This window comes from Artemia sp. Qi Xiang Cuo, chromosome 15 (genome assembly GCF_049724085.1).
Source record: "Artemia sp. Qi Xiang Cuo chromosome 15, ASM4972408v1, whole genome shotgun sequence".
NCBI lineage: Eukaryota > Metazoa > Arthropoda > Branchiopoda > Anostraca > Artemiidae > Artemia > Artemia sp. Qi Xiang Cuo.
This window is the reverse complement of record NC_142808.1, coordinates 704,530-728,010: the sequence shown is the minus strand read 5'-3', so window position 1 is coordinate 728,010 and position 23,481 is coordinate 704,530. Positions and strand designations below refer to the sequence as shown.

The 23,481-nt window shown below is 38.2% G+C and overlaps 1 protein-coding gene across 1 annotated transcript in view; it reads right to left on the bottom strand.

Annotated features, from left to right (window-relative positions):
- LOC148943201 (prolyl 4-hydroxylase subunit alpha-2-like) overlaps positions 1 to 23,038 on the bottom strand; it is a 95,937-nt gene extending 72,899 nt beyond the window's left edge. Inside the window, exons 1-2 of the mRNA XM_089101470.1 lie at positions 22,954 to 23,038; positions 575 to 771 (exon numbers count right to left, since the gene is read on the bottom strand). Of these exons, the coding sequence (XP_088957596.1) occupies positions 575 to 771; positions 22,954 to 22,986 (230 nt within the window). The 5' untranslated portion in view covers positions 22,987 to 23,038. The remainder of the gene's footprint in view (positions 1 to 574; positions 772 to 22,953) is intronic.
- Between the last annotated feature and the right edge of the window lie 443 nt (positions 23,039 to 23,481).

The following is a 23,481-nucleotide window of genomic DNA, read 5'->3' as shown; positions in this document are numbered from 1 at the left end:
TACGTCTTTAGAGTTCCGGTAACTGTTAGGCCAAGTCGATCTTTACAGTTTGTTACCATGAACTGTATTATTTTTTATTACAATGAACTGTAATAATTTTTTTTTTTAATGCCTATTTGAAATGTTTCTTATTTTAACATAATACTGGTGAATCCAGGGCCTTATCCAGGGGGAGGGCATCATATTTGAGCCCCTTCGAAATTTTTGACTGAGTCGTGCAAAAGTAATAAAAACACATGTAACCAAGTTTTTTTTTATACCCCTCCCCAAACAAAAACCCTGGATACGGCCCTGGGTGAACCCCTTAAACTTGGGGTCTAGGCTACAGTCTAAACTAACCTACAGGTTTATCCGTAACGTGTGCACATCTATAACTGACTAAGACTATGGGTCCCAGCCATCTAAAATTAAGAAGGGGCCAAGTTTTATAACATAAATATCCTATGTTTGTGGGGGGGGGTTCAAGGGCTCTGGCTTCCATATTTAGAACAGATGGTGACTAATCGACAGTTGAAATAGGGCTGGATGAAAAAGAACTTAGGCTAAACAATAAAATGCAGTTTAGATAAATTACCTTTCGATTGTCTGTAAATGAGCTTTTGTCTCAGCGGCGTACATCTCAAGCATTTGAACAACTGCTTGTTCTTTGGCAACTAGGCCCTCTAGCTTGGAAGTAGAGGAAAACAGATCTTCACTCAACTGGGGATTAGGCAAGTCCGAATTCTTGGCAGCACCATACCCCCCAACAAAAGCCAATATCATCAAGTGGTTCTGAAATTTGAGATAGTAGGCTGTAATCAAACAGAAAGAGAAATAATACTTTCGTCTTAAAGTGTGCTTTAATTCATTTGGTCATTTTTGTGATATCAATAATTTACATTTTTTTACGTTGTCTTGAGCGCATGCTCAAGACAAGGGAGCCAAATTATAACGCCATTTTAGCTGCTATTGTGTTTGCCTGTTTTGAGCCAGTGAAAAAAAAAACGCAAAATCTGGTTTGTGCTTTTGTAGGAAATTTTAAGGATTGGATTCCTTAAAGGACAAAAAATCTCGTCCATTATAATTTTTTGTAGTTTGTGTGTACAGAGCATCTAGCACTGATTGGGCGGTGTTAAAAGTCGGCATCTACTTTAACCTCGAAAATATTAGAAAAACAATTAATTCATCTTGTTTTGTACCAGAGTTATAGATATTCAGTTTTGTTGAAACTCAAATAAATTAGAAGTGGGAATTCTGTTTTTAGACTAGACGGAGCAGGATTTTCTTTTTAAAGTTTAGGAAAGTACAGCCCCTAAAAATGTTCCGATATACCTACTAGGAAAACGCTAAAAATTAGCTCAAAGGAAATATCATTAGAACAGTTTGACAGCTTTGGGAATTGCCTGTGGCGCTCCCAGCTTTGATTGAGCACCTTGCTCAATCAATTTCACAGGGGACATACAATTTCACTGTCTTTTCAATTAGTTCATAGTCAAACCAGGGATTCTCAATAGCTCTCGATGTTGGCTAGTCCCCTGGGAGAATTCTTTAATAGACTCTTTGTCTTTAAGACGATCAGACGACGCTGAGGGTCTTAAAATAATTTTAGGTATCGAATCCCCATTAGTAAGTAAAAAGAACGAAACTATTTAAGCCAAAAAATTTTGCATGTAAACTCTGATTCTAATTTCAAAATTGAACATGTGGGGATCTGTCACGCACGCATGAAGAGGACCTTAGTAGAAGGGGAGGTGCTACTCCCATTGCCCACCCCTGCTGCCACCTACAACTTTTTTTACATAATTCATGGATGGTTATGTGTATTGGTCGATTTATTTGATGTTTTATGGTTTTGTCAGTGAGAATTTGAAAAAACAGGAATTTTGTCACATTTTTGGATGGTTTTATGGACTTTCTCAGTGAGAATGAAAAAACAGGAAGTTTGTCACATTTATGTCTGTTTTTATGGATGTTTATGTGTGTTGATTATTTGACGGTTTTATGGTTTTTGTCAGTGAGAATGGAAAAACAGGAACTTTGTCACTTCCTTCTTGTTGTTGTTTTGGGCACGCGATAGAGTCATAAGGGAGAACACGTGGTTAATGGGGCCAATGTTGTTGTTGTTGTTTTGGGCACGCGATAGAGTCATTAGGGAGAACACGTGGTTAATGTGGTCAATGCTATTGTTGTTGTTTTGGGCACGCGATAGAGTCATAAGGGGGAACACCTGGTTAATGGGGTCAATGCTATTGTTGTTGTTTTGGCACGCTCTCAGCGAATGCCAAGGTCAATGTTGTTCTTGTTTCCGAGCCAAATTTCTTTTTTGCTTAGTCTAAAGTTGGAAGTCAGAGTGAAAGGATTAAAAAATGAATAAATTCGAGAAAGAGAGAATGAGGTCAAATCTAGTGTTTATGGAAAAACATTTGATTTTGGATGATGATTTTCTCGCCTTTTGAAATAATCCCCATCGGACTATTGTATGAAACTTTTAAAATATGATTCAAATACTTATACTCAATTTAGTGATATATTGTTCACGACACGTCTGAATGATATCATGAATATACTTTCATTGCCAATGTAGATGTTTCCTCCTTCAAAAGAGGCAACGTCATAGAGTTACTCCTCCCCACTGTCCTACACTTTGAATTTAACGAGCAAAGAGGATCATTTTCGTTTTAGCTGTGAGAGAGTTGACACAGGAAACCAAACTATTCTATATATGCCCATTGTGCAATCACACTCTTGGTAGCTGGACACATTGTGAGAATTGTACAATTATTGATGACTAGAGTGAAATGTATAAACTATGTAATCCTCACAAACTACATAGAAGCTACGCAGTACAAATTAAAGGATGTAATTAATGTTTTGAGGAGGTGTGTGACTCCCATCCTAGAGGGTACCTCTGCTACAATTGTCTCAAAGATAAATGTGATCAGTGGGAGAATACTTACCCAGCTATGATTGGAAAGAATCCTAAACGTGATTTTAGTTTATTTCTACGAGATTGGTATCGTCGTGGTTTTAAATTATTCTGGGAAGAGGAATCTGGTCTACGATTCAACTGTTGGGGTAACAAGACAATCTGGTTTCTACGTCATCGTTGTAATGACACCACCTACTATGACTATAGACCAAGCGATTTTTATTTGGCAGTTACCGAATGTGATTCACCACTTGAAAACACAGTATGTGATATTGCTTCAAATAGACAGATTGAAACTCGTGAATTTCATAATATGAATGCAAATAGTATCATTGAATATACAAAGAGATATGACAAGAGTGAAGTTACATTGTACTGTAGAAAATGTGATCCTGGCATTGCAGTCAATCTAGATCAATATATATTGAATCCAAATTATTTACCAGAATTAGTGGTTCACGACAGTTACATATACACCGATGAAGAAATCTAAAAGTGATGACTTGAAGACATTTTTGTATATATAAATTTTATTAATAAACAAATTCACAAACATTTTTTTTAGGCACTTTACTCTTAGGGCACTGAAATCAATATTAAATACACTTGTAAGTATAGTTTCCACTAGAAAGTCATTCAGACGGGGGATGTCACCATAAATATGGAGAAAGTGCTTTTAAGTATAGCCACAACATTGAAACACATAATTGAGTCGTGCGTGGAAGCCACAGCATTTAGTCGTTAGATCCTGTACCCTTTTTTGATTTTGAATAACAGTTTTGTTACTGCTCTAAATATAGTTGCTGATGTGAGGTGTGTAGAATGTATAGGGTAGACCAAGATGATAAAAAAATTCGATATTTTTCATTGTTTGATAGATGCACAGCCAATGATCCGTCAGAACAGTTGACGGACTGTTATTAACAATAATCAAGGTATTGTTCGCCCGTTGAATTTTTCCTATATAGTCTGAGGGCAGACAATAGGATTTGTACTGGGACATTTATGGGTCCATATTAAATACACTGATTATTTGACTTGTGTTCATGGGGCCAAGTCTAGTAGAACACTGCTTTCGGGAGTGATTTCCTAATAGGTTTCATATTTATTTAGTGAGATCAGGGCAATACTCTAAGCCAGTGGGTTGGCATATGTACACTCTAAACGCACAGTCCCTGTAAGTACTATACTCATATCCTGTGTGCCAGACAAATCCAATAGAATGATAACATGTGTTTTAGGAAACATATCTTTGGTTATACCATTTTCAAATAGTTGTAAATCATGATCTAGAGTTTGCATGGTCAACTCATACAATGCTCTATCGGATTCATCAAAAGATAGATTGTAGAGTGTGATACCATTTACTTTGTACACAAGAGAGTAAAGTCCAAACATTTCAAATTTATGTGGGCATTCAGTCCAGGATCCTAGTGCATTAGCACTCTGTACAAATACCAAAGCCAATTTCGAGGGGATTTCACCATTGATAAAGGATGAATCAGTGAATGCGCGTGACCCCATTGCAATATGACGCTGATTGGTGATTGTGTGAGGAACAAGTAGTTTAATATTATTTCCATTGGCTCTCAGTTTTTCCACGGCCAAAGCAACAGAACTCATAACCTGCTGTTTGCGTACATGAAGTATTGCTGAGGTGAGGGAGAGGCTTACATCGGGATTGGCGGCAAGTTCCTTTCTCAATATGAAATTGGATGGTGCAAGCGTCAATTTTATATCCACTTTAACATTGGGTGGTAGCCATTGGGGTATATTAAATATTTTATAATATGTTTGTCAAACTAGATGTAATTCACGAGTTGTAGCATTTTTAAGTGCATCTATACTATTAATATTAGTAATATATTCATATCTATTGGAGGCCCCTCTCAGTTCTTTGTATGACTTGGGTGTCATCAACATGAATTGAATATAGCTAGCAGAGTTGGAGAGAGTGTTGCTTGTGCTCACCAGCGTGCCATTGATGTAGACGCTAATTCGACGAAATAAATTATGTAGTATACAATTGTCATAGGATATCCCATCGGCTCGAACTAGCATTGTATTATCGGATTTCTGCACCTTTATTTGTAAATCTATAAATATGGAAGATAAATCCATAAAGTAGTCTTCATTGGACTAAATTTGAAAGTGGATGTTATCGGAGAGGGGTTGTAGTGGATAGAATTGTTCATATTATCCATGCTTGAAACTCACATCAATATATTTAACAGTGAAAAGATTCACTGAGGCGGTGACTGAAGGTTGGGAATCCTTATGTGGTAGGTAGGACATCTTTAGAAAAGAAATCAAGTTTTGATCTAATAATTGTCTTCCCAGGGCTTCTGGCTGCACTACGTGTCGACTTTTTCCTTCTTTTCTTCGACAAAAGGGATGATGTCCTACGCTTCCGTCCTGAGTAGAGACTGATGAGTGATACGTTGTTTCTTGGCCTTTTTAAACCTTTACCATTTTGTTTTAATTTCTCACCAAGGGTTCGCGCACTGGACCTAAGTTTTTCAGTAGCACTTTTTTAAAAATCCTTGCCAGAATCCCAATCGTATAGTGTAGAGGATTCAAAATCTGTCGCAGCTGGTAAAGGATATTTTCTAGACAGTGGTAGTGAAGAGCGTAACAGCTTAGAAAACCAGCTGCCAAGACCATAGCCATAAACTGACGAGCGACCCTTGTAATAGTCCATTCTATTGCACTGTTGTCTTGGGCCAAGAGTATTAACAGAGAAGTCAATATCAGGACAAGTGAATACCACCTTTCTATTAGACATCGTGCTGTTGAACTAAGGGTCGAAAATGACATGTAGTCACAGTCAAACCTTTTGAAATCGCTATTGGATCACCCAATTTAGTACTTAATGTAAACTTACAGGGTTTGAAATATGAAGTATTTACTGGAATATATTGAAGATGCTTTATATTGTAGGGATGAATATGTTCATGATAGGAGTCGTAGGAGGGGAACATTTGAATTGCCAACCCGAGATGTTTCCACAACTGAAGCATAGAGAAATATACAAGTGTCTGTGGCGAAGGCAGGCGGGTAGTCGGCAAAATGAAATTAGTGTTTTCGGCAATTTTAGCGTTGATTATATTAATCTTAAAGCCAAGAACATCCCTTAGGTTATCATTGAGACTAATATTTTCGTTGGCAATAGGTGAACTAATGTAGATATTGTCCTCCTCTTTTGAATAGTTGAAATGAAAAGCTCCTTTTTTACGGGCGGAAATTCTTTTATTAATAGTACGACATAAATCATTCATACAGGTGAGTTCCTCGTAGTTCCTCGTGAGTTCCTCGTGAGTTCCAACCAATTGATTTTTTGAATTTGTTCTTGATCACCTGGTGGTGGTGGCCAATCATATGGTCTAATTTTTATTTCATATTTAAGATCCTTTCTCAGCATGTCATAGGTATTTTTGAGAATACAGTCGACAAGAGCCACTTCATACTTTCCGTCGAATTTGATGGTGGGGGAGAGTTATGTCCAAAAATCACTTGTTTTATTCAAGTCATTGCAGAGAGGATCAGAAACATTGGACATGAAAGTCACATAGAAAGCATTGGGCATTGTTAATATTTTCAGCACTGACCCAAGAATCAAAATCCGAGTCGTATCCTAGCGAACGAACAAGCAACTGTTTCTTTCCCCTACGAGTACGACTCTTTAATATAATTTCAATTTGATAAATTTCACTAGTATTTCTAACTTTTTGCAGTTCATAGTCATAAAAACCACCAAGAATATAATCATCTTTGGTGTATCATAGTCCATAAGTTATGGGTATAGTATCTAGAATTTTGGACGCTTTAAAAAGCTTGGTGCTCCGTAAATAATTCCCCGTTTAAAAAATATCGTTAGTTCTATTAATTCGAACAATATCACCAACATTGAACTTCTTTTTATTTTTCTTCTCATTGCCATTGGAGTATTGCTTTAGAAAAGCATCAAATGTATTCTCACTGTAGTGAACAGTCCGAGGGCTAGAGTTGGACAGAGATTAATGTGGTCGATGGTTGTATATCTGCATGATTGTGTCTAAATCGTTAATAAAAGCAGATGTATTTTTCAGTGTACAATATCTTGAAATTAATAGACGAATCGTTTTTAATAATCTTTCGACCAATGCAGCTTTTATCGGACTGTGACTATGATAGAGTGCCGTATTATATTTCAAAAGAACTTTTTGCACATGTGGGTTAACAAATTCACTGCCACGATCTGATTGAATTTTTCTATAGGAATCCTGTTCGTGAATACTTTTAATGGCCCGAGCGACTTGAACAGCTCTCTATGATTATAGTGGAATTGCGTGGGCATGGCGACTAAAAATACTGATTGCAACTAGAATTTATTTCTAGGGTGCATTATGATGCCATTGAACTGCGCCCAAAGTTAAAAGATACATTTGCATTATATGCAGAGGGAAAAAGGCTTTAGTTTGACGATATTGTTTACTGTAAAGTCTATGATTCCGATGCAGCGTGTAACTCGGTTCATTTTCTAGATAATCTTTTGCATTTTTCAATGTGGTGCCGGACACAGCTCTAGAATGCGTTTTGGGGGAACTTAAACTCCCCACTTTACCAACATTTTCATAGCTACCTTTCAAAACTTCATCCCTTTAGAACGCAAACACGTAGTGTAATGTCCACTCCCCTTTGGCACACTGGCGGGCAAATCAATTAGTCTTCGCCTTTCACGAGCAAACACAGATGTCGTAGAATCAGTGGTTCTAGCATTTTCAACTATTGAATCTTCTTGTGTTTTAAATGTTGTTGTTTCTTGAATATATTCTATTAGTTTCTTAAAAATTGCCCTATTGCCAATAAGACTTATGGGGAATTTTGATATACTTAGAAAGATATATAGATTATCGTCCAAGGATAAAAGTCCTTTACGATTTGTCACCATATAACAAATTAAATCAACTAGATTATAAATTTTTCCCCGAATTATAATTTGTTTCCCGATGCTGTTGAATTGAACTTGATCACCAGTTTCAAACATGAGATAAGATAATACTCTTTTACTCTGTTTCCGATATGACAGGAGCAATAGGTTCCCAATTTTCAATACACTTGAATTCAATTTCTTCTCCTTTGTTAATACAGAATCTGGAGATGTTTCATGTTTAGATGGATCGGCGACGGCGGGTCTCTCACGATCAGGTCTATGTTTGTCCATACGTCGCAATGCATCTTGAAGTAAAAGCAGTTTTTTATCATCGGCAATATTCTCATCATTAATGAATTTACTCAGATTGTCTTCAAAATGTTCGACGGGCGAGAGGACAAGTTCTATTGGAGTCAATTTATAGGGTTTTGCCATTCTCTAGAGAAAACTGTTTACAAGTCCTGCAATTATTGGCAGTAAAAGTGTAAAAAAGCTACCGCCTGCTTGAAGGCGCCGTGTTCTTTTAAATTTTTTTCCCTTATATTTAAAATCCAAGACACGTACAGTGGATCGATGTTGCTTTGTCTGTTATCTAACACCTTCTGGCAGTTGAACATTGCCCTCAGTTAAATTTAAACACAGTTCAGATATTAAATTAATGAAATCACTTTCGACACCATGTTTAAGTATAGCCTTCCTAAGCGGAGGTTTTGAAGTGCCTAGAACGGAAAACCGATGCCGTTGTTCGTGTAGTTTCTTCAGTGTCATAATGGCGACTAATAGCCTTTTCTACTATTCACTGGAAGATATACTGTAATTTCATTGTCGAAAATGTCGGTGACTGCACGATGATCCTCGGGCGTGCTCTGATTAATATCAAATAAATTGTAACTAAAGGGCTTGCTCGTCGCCTGTGTTTACGCTGACAACCTACATGTAGGAGCGCGGGGTTTTATCGTTTTATTGATTTTTTTGCGCGAGATTTAAACCCTCACGACTCGATAGATAATATAGATAGTGCAATTCAAAGCAAGGGTTCGCATACATTTGCTCTGATGAAACAGATTGTGTAGAACCAGGGTTATGGAAATGTGTTCATGGTGAGAGCGAACGGTGAACAATTGTAGCATTTCCTGTGAGAACTGTTCAATGGATTCAGCCAAATCATCAATAATCAGCCACGAGTTCGGTTCAATACTATTGAAAACATCAAGTCCTTTCATGAATTGTATTGGTCTGGTTGTGGCAATAGCTTTCATTTGATCATATGTCTCTAGCCAAATACTATAGCAATAGTAGATTTTTTTCTGTTTTTCAATAAACATTTAATCCCAATTTTGAATTATTCTAGCTAAAAGTGTTGTTTTACCCGACATTGAGGGTCCTCACAGAAACGATCTGAAAGGCGTTTCAAACTGATACATGCTGTTGACAACAGTCGGACTATGACTGACTGTAAATCATACGTGTCCAATGAATAAGTAGTAATTTTCCCATATATATATCTATTCAATAAAAACAAAAATAATATTTCGTGTCGACATTTATTACATCAAATATATGGTCAACATGAAAACTCTATTTGTTCAACATGAACAATGATAACACTTTATAATAAACACTTTTCTGTACAACACTTTTCTGTACAACACTTTTCTGTACAACATCTTTGTACAACACTTTTCTATACAACACTTTTTGTACAATAAAATACATTTGGAACTAGCACAGTTGAACATTACAGTGATTGCTGGCCCCCCACCCCCGGGAGCCGGCCGTTGGACGGGTCCCCCACCCCCCGGGGGCCGCGATGGAAAAACACTAGTTGTCATCACTGCTACAGGTTAGCGGTGGTGGTTAGTGCGTGGGCTAGATTAGTTGGATAGGTTAATTTATGAAAGGTTAAGTGGTGGTGGTTAGTGCTTGGGTTAGATTAGTTTATCCAGACCAAGTTGAGTACGATAGTTTACACATTCAACTCGGTCTGAAATACGATAGTGGCCATGGGGTAGGACACTCACACCATTCTCGAGCACATAGACCTTGTTGGATATACGTGACATTGCATTTTTTTCTACTCTCATAGCATAATTTCTCTACTGTAGAGAGCGAATTGCAAGCACTTGTGCTCTTGGCACTAGGCTACTTTCTACACAGTCTCTGTACACGCTCATGTTGAAATTACTCTTTACAAAGTGCGAACGCAGCCCTTTACATGTCTTCTTTTCATCCCCACTATGTGTCTCAACGCAATCAACTTTGGGATCCGGGACCACTCCCCTGGATATAAAATCACTCCCTATTTCTGATGTTAATTGGTTGGGGGCTTGAAGTTCCAACAAGTCGGGGTAGAGTGTTGGATTCAAGTTAGTGAAATCAATCTACGAGCTGATATGCGACCCCTTTTGTAAATCACCCAATAAATATTCAGTTCCATTTACCTTTAACAGCAGAGAATCTGTATCCCCATAGTAAACTTGAACCTCCCCTCCCGTGGCCATTGCACCTTGCACACATTGTAAAATAACGACAACATGAGCTTTTTTGAAATCTCTAGTACTGAACTACCTACTGCGATATTCTTATTCTGTACTAAATTTCGCTTTTTCCTGTGTAGAAGACCCATGCCGGCCTCTATGCTCGTGAATGATGTAAAATTGGGGTCGGCAATAATTCGTGCACACTCTAGAGGGTCAGTCACGACGTCGCAGCAAGATCTGTTGCGCACGCTTTCACACATTTTGCCAAACGCTGAATTTAGAATGAGCTTGTACAATTCCTTCTCTACCTTTGAATTTGCCCTAGAACGTTTATCAACAAATGTATCGATCAACGTTTTCAAATAAGGTTTCCGATTGAACTGCAGGACCCTAGGTATTTTTGTGATCTTGAAACCGTTGCTCACCATCCAGTACAAAAGCACATGGTGAACAATGATATTCTCTTTAGGGTCCAAGTCAGCAATCATCTTTTGTTTAGAGGGAGCCTAATGCATCCCCACATCCTCGACCAATGATCGGGTGTAGGGGCCTAGTGAGTAACTTGTCACTGGTTGATTGATACAGGGAAAAACAAAAGCTTTGACTGAGTCGTGAAGTTCCAGCGGGATTTGACCATCAATTTCAAAAACACATTCTTGTGGCCCGTTGCCCTCGACGTTGTTAAGGTCGGGCAACTCACAAGGATTCTCAAGCCATTGATAGTTCCCATACGGCATAGAGTAGTGGGACATTGCCAAGGGGTGCAACGAGTTCATGTCCAAGAACACTGCATTTGACTTTACACCAGTGTTTTGTCCGCTCGGATCGGTAGATAAGACGCGGTCCCCTTGAAAAACATGCACTCCCCGCATTGAACGCTCTACAAAAAGGTGTTGATCTACATCTGTGATTAGGCCTATTTCCTCCCTGCTAATTTTTAAAATTAAATCCATTACTAAATGTGGTGTAGAAAAATAATATCCTATATCTAACCCGAACTCTGAATAGATTTGATTTGTATCCTTACAGACTATATCCAACAGAGTTAGAACGTCACTGGCCAAGCACAGTCTACAATAATCCCACCCATTTTTACAATCCCCCTTAGACCAGACCTTCTTCGCAAACTCATAATCCTCGACTGTGCATTCACTGTTGGTCAGTGAATTGTAAAATGTTTCAGTTGGAGATAGTTTCTCTTCACTTAAGCGAATACCAGAGCAGTAATAATCATATGTATATATACCTTTGCAGGTCAACAGGTCATACATTTCACTGTGTGAAAAGTGCTGTTTAAGCAAGGGAAAGCTATCAAAATTGTCGCTTTTCTGCACATGAATTAGTTGACTTAAGGATTTGGGGAAAAAACTAAAAGAATCTAAAAACCTAATTTTATTCCAGCACGTACGCCCATTATCCACTACCTGCCATTTCAGTTCTAGAAGCAACAACTTCTCGGCTGATTTGGGAATGATGTTGTAGATAAATGAATTATTCACCCATGGACTGTCTACTCCCCCTCCCTCATACGTGCCAGTGCCGGTAAAATAAATTTTAAGTCATAGTTAGAATTATGAATAAAAACTGGGATAAAAAACTGTTGGCTAACGTTTAAATTACACGATTGATGCGCAACCCCCCTAAAATTACTACCCCCAGAGGATATTTCCTGCCACAAATGGTCATGGTCTCTGACTTTCCCCCTCCCCCTTCTTTTCCCTTTAGTCCCCTTATCCTCCTCTACAAACTCCCCCTTGCAAACCCAACATATTTTTTGATTTTTAATCGCGAGACGATCCTCTGCGGACAACACCATTGGATAATGCGTATTTCTTAAACGAGAAATAGCACCATTAGCCGTGCCAATCAGTTTAGTCAATGCCTTGACCATGCACTCATTCTCATCCAATGTCTCAACTATTTCTAACAACCGCATGGTGTTAGAATTGTCTCTTTGTGCGTGTGCATAGGACACTGCAATAGCCTGGTGTTCTTTGACTCGGTTTGGGAATTGGGGATCGTTCACCTCCACCAGCTTAGCCTCACAGTCCAAAGATATTTTGTTGCACTGGAGAAGGGTATTTTGAAAATTTTTAAAACGTAGAATGGCCCTATCCCCTGAAACCGTTTCCACTGTCTGGTAGCCGTGGCGGCTACAATGCTTCATATGATCCCGTAGTTTTATATCACTACGAAATTCTGACAGGCTTGTCGGACAGTAGAAACGGATCCCCCTATGCCTACCAACCTCCAGAACTCTACTAATGTCAGTGATAGGGTTAAAATGACCGATTGTGTTCGGTTGACTAGGTGGCGTGTAAAGCAACCATACCCAGTGTTTAACCAAATCAACTGACGGGCCCCTTACGGGGAAAACCAACCCCTTCTTCTTAGAGCGAATCCCATCTTTAAATTCTGTTTCGTATTGTACCACAGTAACGCCAATATTTAAATGGGCATTGGCCCTTTCAAAAATATCAATGGATCTTAGCGTTATTGGGTACTTTCCTTCTAAACAAGAAAAATCTACAACTGGGAAATCGGACCCTTCCTTCCCATGTACAGCCCAGTGATCTAAATTCTTCTTGGTAGCGTCCTGAGCTAGAGGCTCGAATGCTGATATGAGGAAAGCATACTTGAAACACTTTTGATCTGTTTCAAAACAGATCTTCTGGACACCTTGACAACCTACTAGATCTGGATTATAATTTAAAACTGTATCCCTTTCAGACCTAGCCCCCCCTCTTAAAATAAAATCTTTCTTAAATTTACAAATATTAACGCTTAAATTTTCAATAAATAAAACTACATATCCACTCCCATTTTCGTTATAGTTCTCAAGATGTGCTATAATTTGTCCTACCCACTCACTAAAAACTCCCTCAAAATTTTCTAAATTTGGATAAATTACGCGCATCTCGGAATGTATGAAATGATAGTAAACCTCGCTTTTCCCCTCATTCAAATAAAAAACCTTTAAAACAAAGGAGACCTTAATTGACTCCCTACCTCCCCCCCCTTGAATGTGTTTCTCCAGTAGTGCACGAATTATTTCTACATAGGCATGCTCAATCTCTACAGGGTCATACACAAAATTCCCCCCCATTAGCGTATTAAATGGATCCCCAAACATTGCAGTGAAAACAACTATATTATTTAACATTGTGTCCGAGAGCTGTAATACAGGGACAGATGTACCCCCTCCCCCTAGTTGTTCAACGATATTCGGGGTATGTTCCACTTCAGGTGTTTGAAGTGGAATTAGGTAATCAGTGTGGGATAGAGAAGGGTTCCTACCGAAATCATCTAAAACCTGTAAAGTGTTCAGGCTCAAGTATACATGCTCAACTGTACTATCTTTTGCATTTAAATAATCATCTGAAAACACATCAATATTATCTGGTACTTAATTGATATCATCCAATGTTTCTTTGTCTTGAAAGTCCACTGCCTCTTCTTCCCCTTCTTACCTGGACGGCGAATATGGGACCAATGCACCAACCTATAAATGAAAAATAGCTTAACGACAATCTAAGATATGACATAGAAGTTTTTTTTTTTTTTTTTTTTTTTTTTTCGTGGCGCACCCCCCTGCGGGGGGCATCCCTGCAGCACAAACTGCGGCGCATCCCCGCGGCGCTTCTCGGGGCCCGCGGCGCTTCATGCAGCGCCTCCCGCAGCGCTTCCCAACCCTCCTTTGCATAATGCCTATCAAAATTTTTCTCTAATTCTCGCGCGAGTGTTCCAGGCTGGAACAATTAGCTCTAATTCCCCCTCACTAAAATAGCAATATTCAGTGTAAATTAGGACGTCAATGTGTGACAGAGGGAATAATATCTCTTGAAACTTTGTAAATGGAAATTAAAAGTTCTAGCGCCCTTTTTAAATGACTATAACGGTTCGAGGGCAAGTAGCATCTCCTCTTTTCACCATTTCTTATTTTTGGGGGATATGACTTGTTTCGCTCTTACATAGAATTCTAATTTCCTAATTTTGCAGACAATTCACAGCTCATACATTAGAATTATGTTAAAAGCCTAGACTTGGTGGCCTAACCCTCGCTAATGATAGAACAGGAAAAGGGGATGAAAGAGATCTATTTATATGCTTGTGTGGAGAGCTTATGTCAAAGATTAAAGCAAGATAATATTCAATTATGAACGGAATAGCATTTTGAGTTTCAATGGTATCTAAACTATATGTGAAGCGATAGCAACAGAGAAAAGAGTGGTTTCCTTGCAAAAAAAAATTACATTTAGATATGTAATAGGGGTTAATATCTCGCAGAGATAAGTTTATATTGGAAATGAAAAAGACTAAAACATTGGAAGAAATAGATAGGTAGGAGAAAAATGCTCACATTTGCGTAATCTATCTGAGCTTGGGTGCCCGAAGGACCAGGTAGTGCATGTTGGATGGTAACCTCATGATTTTGTGCAGCTGGGCCAGCAATATCATATGACTTTGCAGCCGGGCAGCTATTAGAGGACCAGGTAGTGCATGCTGGAGGGCGGAGCGACTGGTGACGTTAATTTCTTTCGCAGCCGGGCCAGCAATATCCTATGACTGTGCAGCCGCCGGGCCAGCGATATCATATGACTGTGCAGCCGAGGCTGCAACTTGACGAGGCAGCATTGAGGCTTGATTAAGAGGGGCTGGTACAGACGGCTGCACTTGGGCAGGCAGTGTGGAGCTGGGGGGTTTTGGCCAGCGACCATACTGTACGACAGTAGCCTTCACAGGGGGCGCATTATTAGCCCTTGCTCTCTTGGTGGGTGGCGGTGACGAGCATTCTTCGCTATTTGCGCTACCTGTAGCTCTCTTCGATGTAGGGACCGCAAATTCTTCATGATTTGCCTTAAAGAAGAGAAAAAAATTAGTATCAAATAATTTTCCCCTTTTTAAAGAATGAAAATTATTAACCATAATTTTGTTTAGACAAAGCATTTTATCTCTTTTCAGTAAAGCAAAAGTAAAAATTTCGCGAGAAATATATTAGGCTTAGAAATCAAACGTTTTTATTAGACAATCAGTAGTCTATAGCCATAGGATAGGAATCATTGTTTCTATTTTTACCATTTAGAAAAATATTAAATTTTCCGGTCTATAGGCTTTAAATTAGATCGTTAACCCATCGACCTATAGGCCTATATTTTGCAAACATAGGTTAAAATGCTATTCAATTTATACATAATATAAGCTTCATGCAACTCCCAAAGACTTTTCTAGCCCTGCACTGTTTGTTTTCATTTTACACTGATGGCGGTAGAATTGAAGGTATTGCCCTCCCCCTTACATAATGTTCTAAATATATTGTTAGCAATTATTTTGAAAATAATCTGTTTCTCTACTTCCATACAGGCTACGAATCCACAATCTAATTTTGCTTAAAATCGTTTTAATTTGACAACCAAAACAACCCTTTGGCTAGATCGATACCGTGAGCACACCGGAAAAGGGGTGATAAAGTAATTATATGCTTGCACGGAAATGTATAGTCAAAACATAGCGGGTTAATAGTTAAGAGATAGGCAGAAGTTGATGAGGCTTACAGAAAGGCCAAATTTACCTAAAAATTATTTCTATCGAAAATGTTTTTGACTGTAAAAGAATATTTTTACGTTTTGCATTGAGTATGGTTTGTTGGGGGGGGGGATTTAGCTGCAAATATAGAGAGAAGGAATTTATCGAAATGGTTTTTCTTTTTGCGAGAATTTGGGGTTGTAAGACAATGGGGGGGGGGGTTAGGTTTTGAGGGTAAAGAAATATATTCACGTTTTAGCTGATTATACTGGAGGGTGTCCAACGAAAATAAATGGTGGAATTTGTCGAAAAGGTATTTCTTTTTGCGAGAATTTGGGGTTGTAAGACAATGGGGGAGGGGGGGGGGGGTTTGAGGGTAAAGGAATATATTCACGTTTTAGCTGATTATACTGGAGGGTGTCCAACGAAAATAAATAGTGGAATTTGTCGAAAAGGTATTTCTTTTTGCGAGAATTTGGGGTTGTAAGACAATGGAGGGGGGGATAGGTTTTGAGGGTAAAGGAATATATTCACGTTTTGCATTGAGTATGGTTTGTGGAGGGGGGGGGTTTGAGGGTAAAGGAATATATTTACGTTTTGCATTGAGTATGGTTTGTGGAGGGGGGGGGGGTTTGAGGGTAAAGGAATATATTCACGTTTTGCATTGAGTATGGTTTGTGGAGGGGGGGGGTTTGAGGGTATAGGAATATATTTAAGTTTTGCATTGAGTAGGGTTTGTGGAGGGGGGAGGGGTTGAGGGTATAGGAAAATATTTACGTTTTAGCTGAATATACTGGAGGGTGTCCAAGGAAAATTCCTTTGAAAATAAAAATGCACTTACATTGCTAATTGCGGCTGCCAAGGCCTCAAGCTCATCAATTATGTCAATTGTTCTATCCATTGTGTCACAATACTTTCTGATAATTGAATCACATTGCCTGCCTGTTATATATGAAATCTCAAGGTCAAATTGTTATGTAAACAAAGTCCCCTGATCGCCTGAGAATAGGGGGTCTAACTGCTACCATTGAAACTCACACCATTTGGCTTGAATAACAACAATAGATACTGTTTCCCGGAAACCCGTAACATCTGGCTTGAACAACAACAAGAAGGAAGTGACAAAGTTCCTGTTTTTCCATTCTCACTGACAAAATCCATAAAACCGTCAAATAATCAACACACATAAAAATCCATAAAAACAGACATAAATGTGACAAACTTCCTTTTTTTTCATTCTCACTGAGAAAGTCCATAAAACCATACAAAAATGTGACAAAATTCCTGTTTTTTCAAATTCTCACTGACAAAAACCATAAAACGTCAAATAAATCGACCAATACACATAACCATCCATGAATTATGTAAAAAAGTTGTAGGTGGCAGCAGGGGTGTCGCGTGGGACCTCCTGAGGCATCTCTACTGACCTTAGGGCTTCTAACCCCCAGAAATTTATAGATCTTTGGGAAATTTCAAGGTCTTTCATGTAATTTGTCTATTTACCCACATAAGTGCCTTCCGTAAATAGGCTACTGATTAAAAATGTCTTGCTTTGTCAAGAAAAAAAAACATACACCCTTGTTTCAATCCCTGAGGGAGGGTTGTAGTCACATAGACAAGGGGTTGTACTCGGTCAGACCAAAAACAAAGCTCACACAAGAAAGAACGTTTTATTTTTTTGTTCATAGATTTCAATCAAATTTAGATACAAGCGTAAAAATGGAGAGTTAGAAAATAGTTAGCCATACATCAATTAATAATTACCAAGATCATTAATAATTAATGAGATAAGCTTTTGTGATAGTACTCACAGATATAGGTCAAAGTTATTACTTATATAGGAAAATACCGAGGTGGTTAACCTTTTTAGAGGTTACGGCACTAAATAGGTTGAGAAATGATGAAATAAACAAAAAGTCGAGCAAGAGAAGCGTAGAGGGTAGGTCAGTTATGCACAATCATAGGGCATAATGTAAGTTTCCCACGGTGCTAAGTTAAGATGTATTTAGTGGCCTAACCAGAAAAAATGCATAAAAGATATTAATTTGCCACAAAATTTAACAACAAATTATTTATATTGCGCAAGTGCCAAAAGCAGGATTTGTTGGTTTGGCAGAAAGGTTTGGGCATTTCAGCTTAGGATCTTTCACGAAACGGAACACTGTATCCCTGGATATATCAAAAAGTGTTTTTTTTTATATTTTCTATTTAAATGGCCAATTGATTTTCCTTTGATGGCGTAGCCTACCCTTCCGTCAACCGATACAAAATATTGCATAAGTGCTATCCTCGTGGATGACACGAACCGGCACTAAAGTAGCAGGATCGAAACTTCCAAAGAGAACCCCCTACAATTATCACATATTTGGGGATCTTGGACCCCAAAAATATCATATTTATTTGGTAACACCCATGAGTTGCTTTTTGTGATTCTCTCTTTGAGAGCGAAGAGCGACAACGGTTTTGACCATCATTCAGAAGTTTGAAAATGTTACCTACAACATGATGACTGGTTTATTTGCTGGGTTGGAAAAGATAAAACGGTACTTGTCTATTATATAAACACACTCGAGAAGTGGGGTTTGATGACAATAAAATATGATGAAAATGGAATACTTTGATCAGAATTCTTAGTTTAATTTAAATACATGCAAATATGTATGCATTGGGGTTTATATAATAAAATCAAATTGCCAGTCATGCTAAAAACTGTTTTTTCTTATTCATCATATTAACAAATTCCCTATATTTTTGTATTCCATTATTATTACCTTTTTAACAAACACATGTTTGGCAAAAAAGTATCTACAAAAAGCAGGACAATAAAAAACAACAACACATTTTTATTACGGGAAACCTGAAACATTTTCTACCAAATACTACCATAATTTGCTTTGAAAGCCTGTAAATTAGCCTTTACCCTAAAAAAGATTTATTAACCCTTTTTAACGGATGTTCGCGGGGAATCCAAAAGTAGGACTTTAAGAGGGGGAGATCCCACTTGGAATTTCAAAGTAGCCGTCCCCATTGAAAAGGAATATGCACCCTCTAAAACTTGTGTGATTATCGTGTCTCCTGGCATCGATCAATATACTATTAATGAAACCTCTGCAACCAGTGGCGGATCCAGGGGACGAGGTGGGCGCGCGCCCCCTAACCTAGTCTAAAGTAGTGTAATTCACTTAATTAATGCAATTTTGCGTTAATTAAACTTGCTCCTAACGCAAGCTTATTGGATCAACCTATGTTGCCCCCCCTCCTAAAAAAATCCTGGATCCACCCTTGTCTGCAACATGCCTATAAGCTTTGGACATTCAGTACTGTCAAGACAAGCGAAGCAAATAACAATATGTTACAATTGGGTACTTTCGCATTAGATAGGTCTCTCTAAAAATTCAAGTTTGGTTAATGCTAATAAAATAAAATAGGATGACTATGTAATAGTTTAGAAACAAATTTGGGCTTTATATTTGCACATTAGGGGGAGTGGGGGCAAAGCATAGCATATATTAAATACGCAACCTAACCTAGGTACCTTTTTCCCCATCTAAACTCCAAAAAACCACAGTTTAATATCGTATACTGTACGCAATTAAAACCACGCTAGATAAAGTATTTCTCTCAGCGGTGTCTTGCATCATCTTGTAAAACCAGGTTTTTCAAAGCCGTCTCGGCCGTTTGACTGTAGCATCTCTTGTTGGACTTCTTTAGCAAAGCCGTCTCGGCCGTTTGACTGTAGCATCTCTTGTTGGACTTCTTTAGAGGGGCCCATCTAATGCGAAAGTAACCATAATTGTTGTTCTCTTTTTTTACAAAATTAAATCTTTACCGAAAAGACGTCACAAATGAAGAGGAAAAATCTCAACGGGATGATACAAGACACCGCTGTAGAGAAATACAATGTATAGCGTGGTTTTAATTGCGTATACGATATTTAAAGTGTTGTTTTTCTTTTTTTTTGTCGGGGGGGGGGGGGGAGAGGTACCTAGGTTAGGTTAGGCTCGACATTTTATTCAGCCTAAATGTTTCTTATCAGTCAAAGAATCCGGGTTAAAGTCCTATTTTTGGAGTTGAGTTAAGCTTCACAGTCTATTTCTCGATCTCGAATTAAGCTATTTCTGCCTTTCTGATGAATGAAGCGCTCAATGCTCATTAACAATGAGGTTTTAGTAAGACGCAGAATTAGCTACCGCTAATTTAAGGAATTAGTTGAAACCAAACCCGTTTACAGGGGCGTCGTTTGGGTGGGGCAAGGGGGGGGGGGCTGTTGCCCCTCCATTAATATGGAGAAATAATTATTATATAGCCCATGCTCCTTGAACATCCAAAAGTAGACCCCTCTTGCCCCCCCCCCAATGAAAATGTTGTAGATTCGCCCCTGCCTGTTTACAATAGTGATCCAGCTAACTTCCACAACTGGATCGACCCACAGCCAAAGTTCAGTCGGTTTGAACTTAGGCGGAGTTAACCAGAATTCGTCATAGAATTTTTGACTGGCTACAGGGACGGTTTTAAAGCTTTGACGCTTCTAGACCCAAGCGTTTTGGTCGCTCCGCTTTTGCGAGATTTTGGGGGAAATCCCTGAAAATTCAGGGATGGCGGAAGCACCGAACAGAACGCAACTGATGAGTCAAAAGTAATGAAAGAGGTGACACCAAACTCTCAGCTGCCATTCTTGGGAGACATTTGACAGTAGCGGCAACGGAATTCCTCAGTTGTTTTAAACTGTATTTTCTGGAATGGGCAGGACGATGGTGGAGTGCACCTGGCACTTTGACGATAAATCACACCAGTCCAGTTTCACACCACACCAGTATTGCATCCCCTGGCATTGTGCACCCTGGGACTATTGGTGAATCATGGCTTGACTAGCTAATTTTCTGAATCTTGTTCAGACATAAAAAAAAACTGCAAATGAAAAATAAATGCCCTGTAGCGGCACGGTAGAGTTGTTCTCTGCTTGGGAATACAGGACCTAGAGTTCGAACTTACCTGCGGCAACCCTCCTGCAAGACTCGTAATTTGATTCTGTTGATGAGATTATACGAGAGCGTTTCCATAACAATCGCAAAAAAGAGAATAATAAATAACAAGTGAAGTAGACTTAAAAAACAAGTGAAATGCTGGGAGAGGGCACTGGAGCTCAAGAATGTTTGTACGACAAGAGAAACAAAGACAGTATGAGATCTGAGAAAAAGAAACATGGGTACTGGTGCATTGTGCGGGCATCGCTATATACTGTATCAAAGAAACCAGTCACGAAACCCGTCAAACTGCTATTTCATTAGCAGACAACGGGTGGTTTTCTAGATAAATTGATGGCAAAGCTTCTCAATATTTAAACGATTGTTTTTTGGGGTTTAGGAGGGAGAAAGGTACCTAGGTTAGGCTACGCATGTAATATATGCTATGCTTTACCCCCTCCCCCAAATGTACTTAAAGGAGTATAAAAATACAAAAAAATGAAAACTCTAACAAGAAAAAACTCAGAAAAAATAACATCTCGGGTAGTTAAACAACACAATTAAGCTACATTTGCAAAAACGGAAGAGTAGAGATCTAATTTTCTTCCGCTCAGATATTGTGGAAAAAACTCCATAAAGGGACCGAGAAGAAGAAATGTGGGGCAAAAAAAGTGTTGTAAAGTCTGTCCGGTGTCATTTTGTGAAACTGGCCTTTAACTCGAGCAAGCATCCCGTGCGATTTTATATGCTTTTCTTTCAATGCTGAGATAAGAAGTGTTAATCTGTACATATGATGTGTATAGGCTACATGTACATAGGATGTGTACATGTGAGAGCAAACATTATCGCCAATTTAGATTTTCTAAGGAGGAGGAAATATCACTAGATTATTACTTCTAAGGAGGAGGAAAGACCACTGGATTGTTATTTTACAGCTAGAGTTGTTACGAAGAAGAATCGTTTTAAAGTTTGAGTAAAAATTCGCTTTCAATTTTAGCGCTAATCCCTATCTAGAAAAAAAAAATCAAAACTCCAAAACTGCGATACGAAACTAATTTCGCTAAATTAATTACCAATTAAAAAGTGTATCATGTTTGACAATCGTGTTTCAACGGTCAGCTCATCCGGTAAATAAGTAATCTAAGCTTGTTAAACAAGGTCATACCAAGGAATAATCAAAGTATACCCATTGACCTGGGATCAGGAGCCCCAATTCACGAAACTGTAGGAGGAGGAAGGATGTTTGGGAAGCTTCTAGGGTAAATATTTCGCTGTTCATATTATTAACTTGAGAATATAGTGAACCTACCACTTGATGTCTTTTTTATGCTCTTTCCAAAAAAAATCACTTATGCCGCAAACGAATTTTACCCACACCCCTATATATACCAATTCAGGGTATATATTTGCCCACTAGGGGAGGGGGATAAAGTTTTTAACTTATCTCTCATTTGCATCAGAAATAAACACCGCCCATAATGTGCAAATATATACCCTGAATTGGTATATATAGGAGTGGAGTAGAATTCATGTGCCACAAAACTGATTATTAGGATATATTCGTAAAGAGCAAAAAAAAGAAATCGAGTGTTATGTTCACTTTATTCGCAAGTCAAAACTGCAAAATATTTACCCAATTTTTCGTAATTTTTTCTTGTAGGACAGAAATCATAAAAAAAAATATATACTATTTGATTGCCCAAATATTTTTTTGACTGAAGGGTTCTAAAATGGGGTGCTACCATTTCGGTGAACCGTAACAAACACGAAACGTCATAACATCGAACCGTCAGTACCGCGAAGCGTCATAACAACTAAAAAAATTTATAAGTTTATATAATAGTAATAAGTACATAGCCTAATAGTTTAGAAACAAATTTCGGCCATATATTTGCACATCAGGGGGGTGTGGGTAAAGCATAGCATATATTAAATACGTAACCTAACCTAGGTACCTTTTCCCCCTTATACCCCAAAAAACTAAAGTTTAAAACTTTTCGATGTTATGACGGTTCGAGGTTCTGACGGATTTTGAACTGCTTCGGTATGACGCCTTCCCTAAAATTTATGTGATTTAGTCAAATTTATATGTAAGTTTTATTTCAATCAAATACCATACAGGTCGCAAGGATTAATTGCGATAGTCAAATAAAGAAAGCAATTTACCATAATCCTTTTGTTAATTACACGACTACCCATGTTTTACAATCCTAAGTGTACGCTCAACAGTTTTGATGAAGACTGAATGAATTTCGGGTATACAGGATTGGGCATAAATCAATGGTGTGCGAGTGCGGTATGCATTGACCATGGTGGTTTTAAAAGAGTTTTTCAAAGTCAAGTATTGATGATAGTTAATTAAAGTGACCTGAATTAATTTTTTTTTATGCTAATTAGGTGATTCAAATTCCTGAGCGCTGAATAAGCGGCGCTTACAATACCAACTGAATGAAACGCTATTGAAACTAAAACTTCAACCATATGAAACCGTTTTAAACTGAATCAGTATGGGGAGGGGCGTCAAGTAACAAAGTTCTATGCAGTATGTCTGCTGAATATTAATTCCTTGATTTACCTTGAATTTACTGTATCACCAATAAATTTTAACCCAAGTGACATCATGGAACATACCATTTTTTTTTGGAAGAGGGGATATATATATAAAAAAAATTACTGACAATTTGAAAAAAAAGT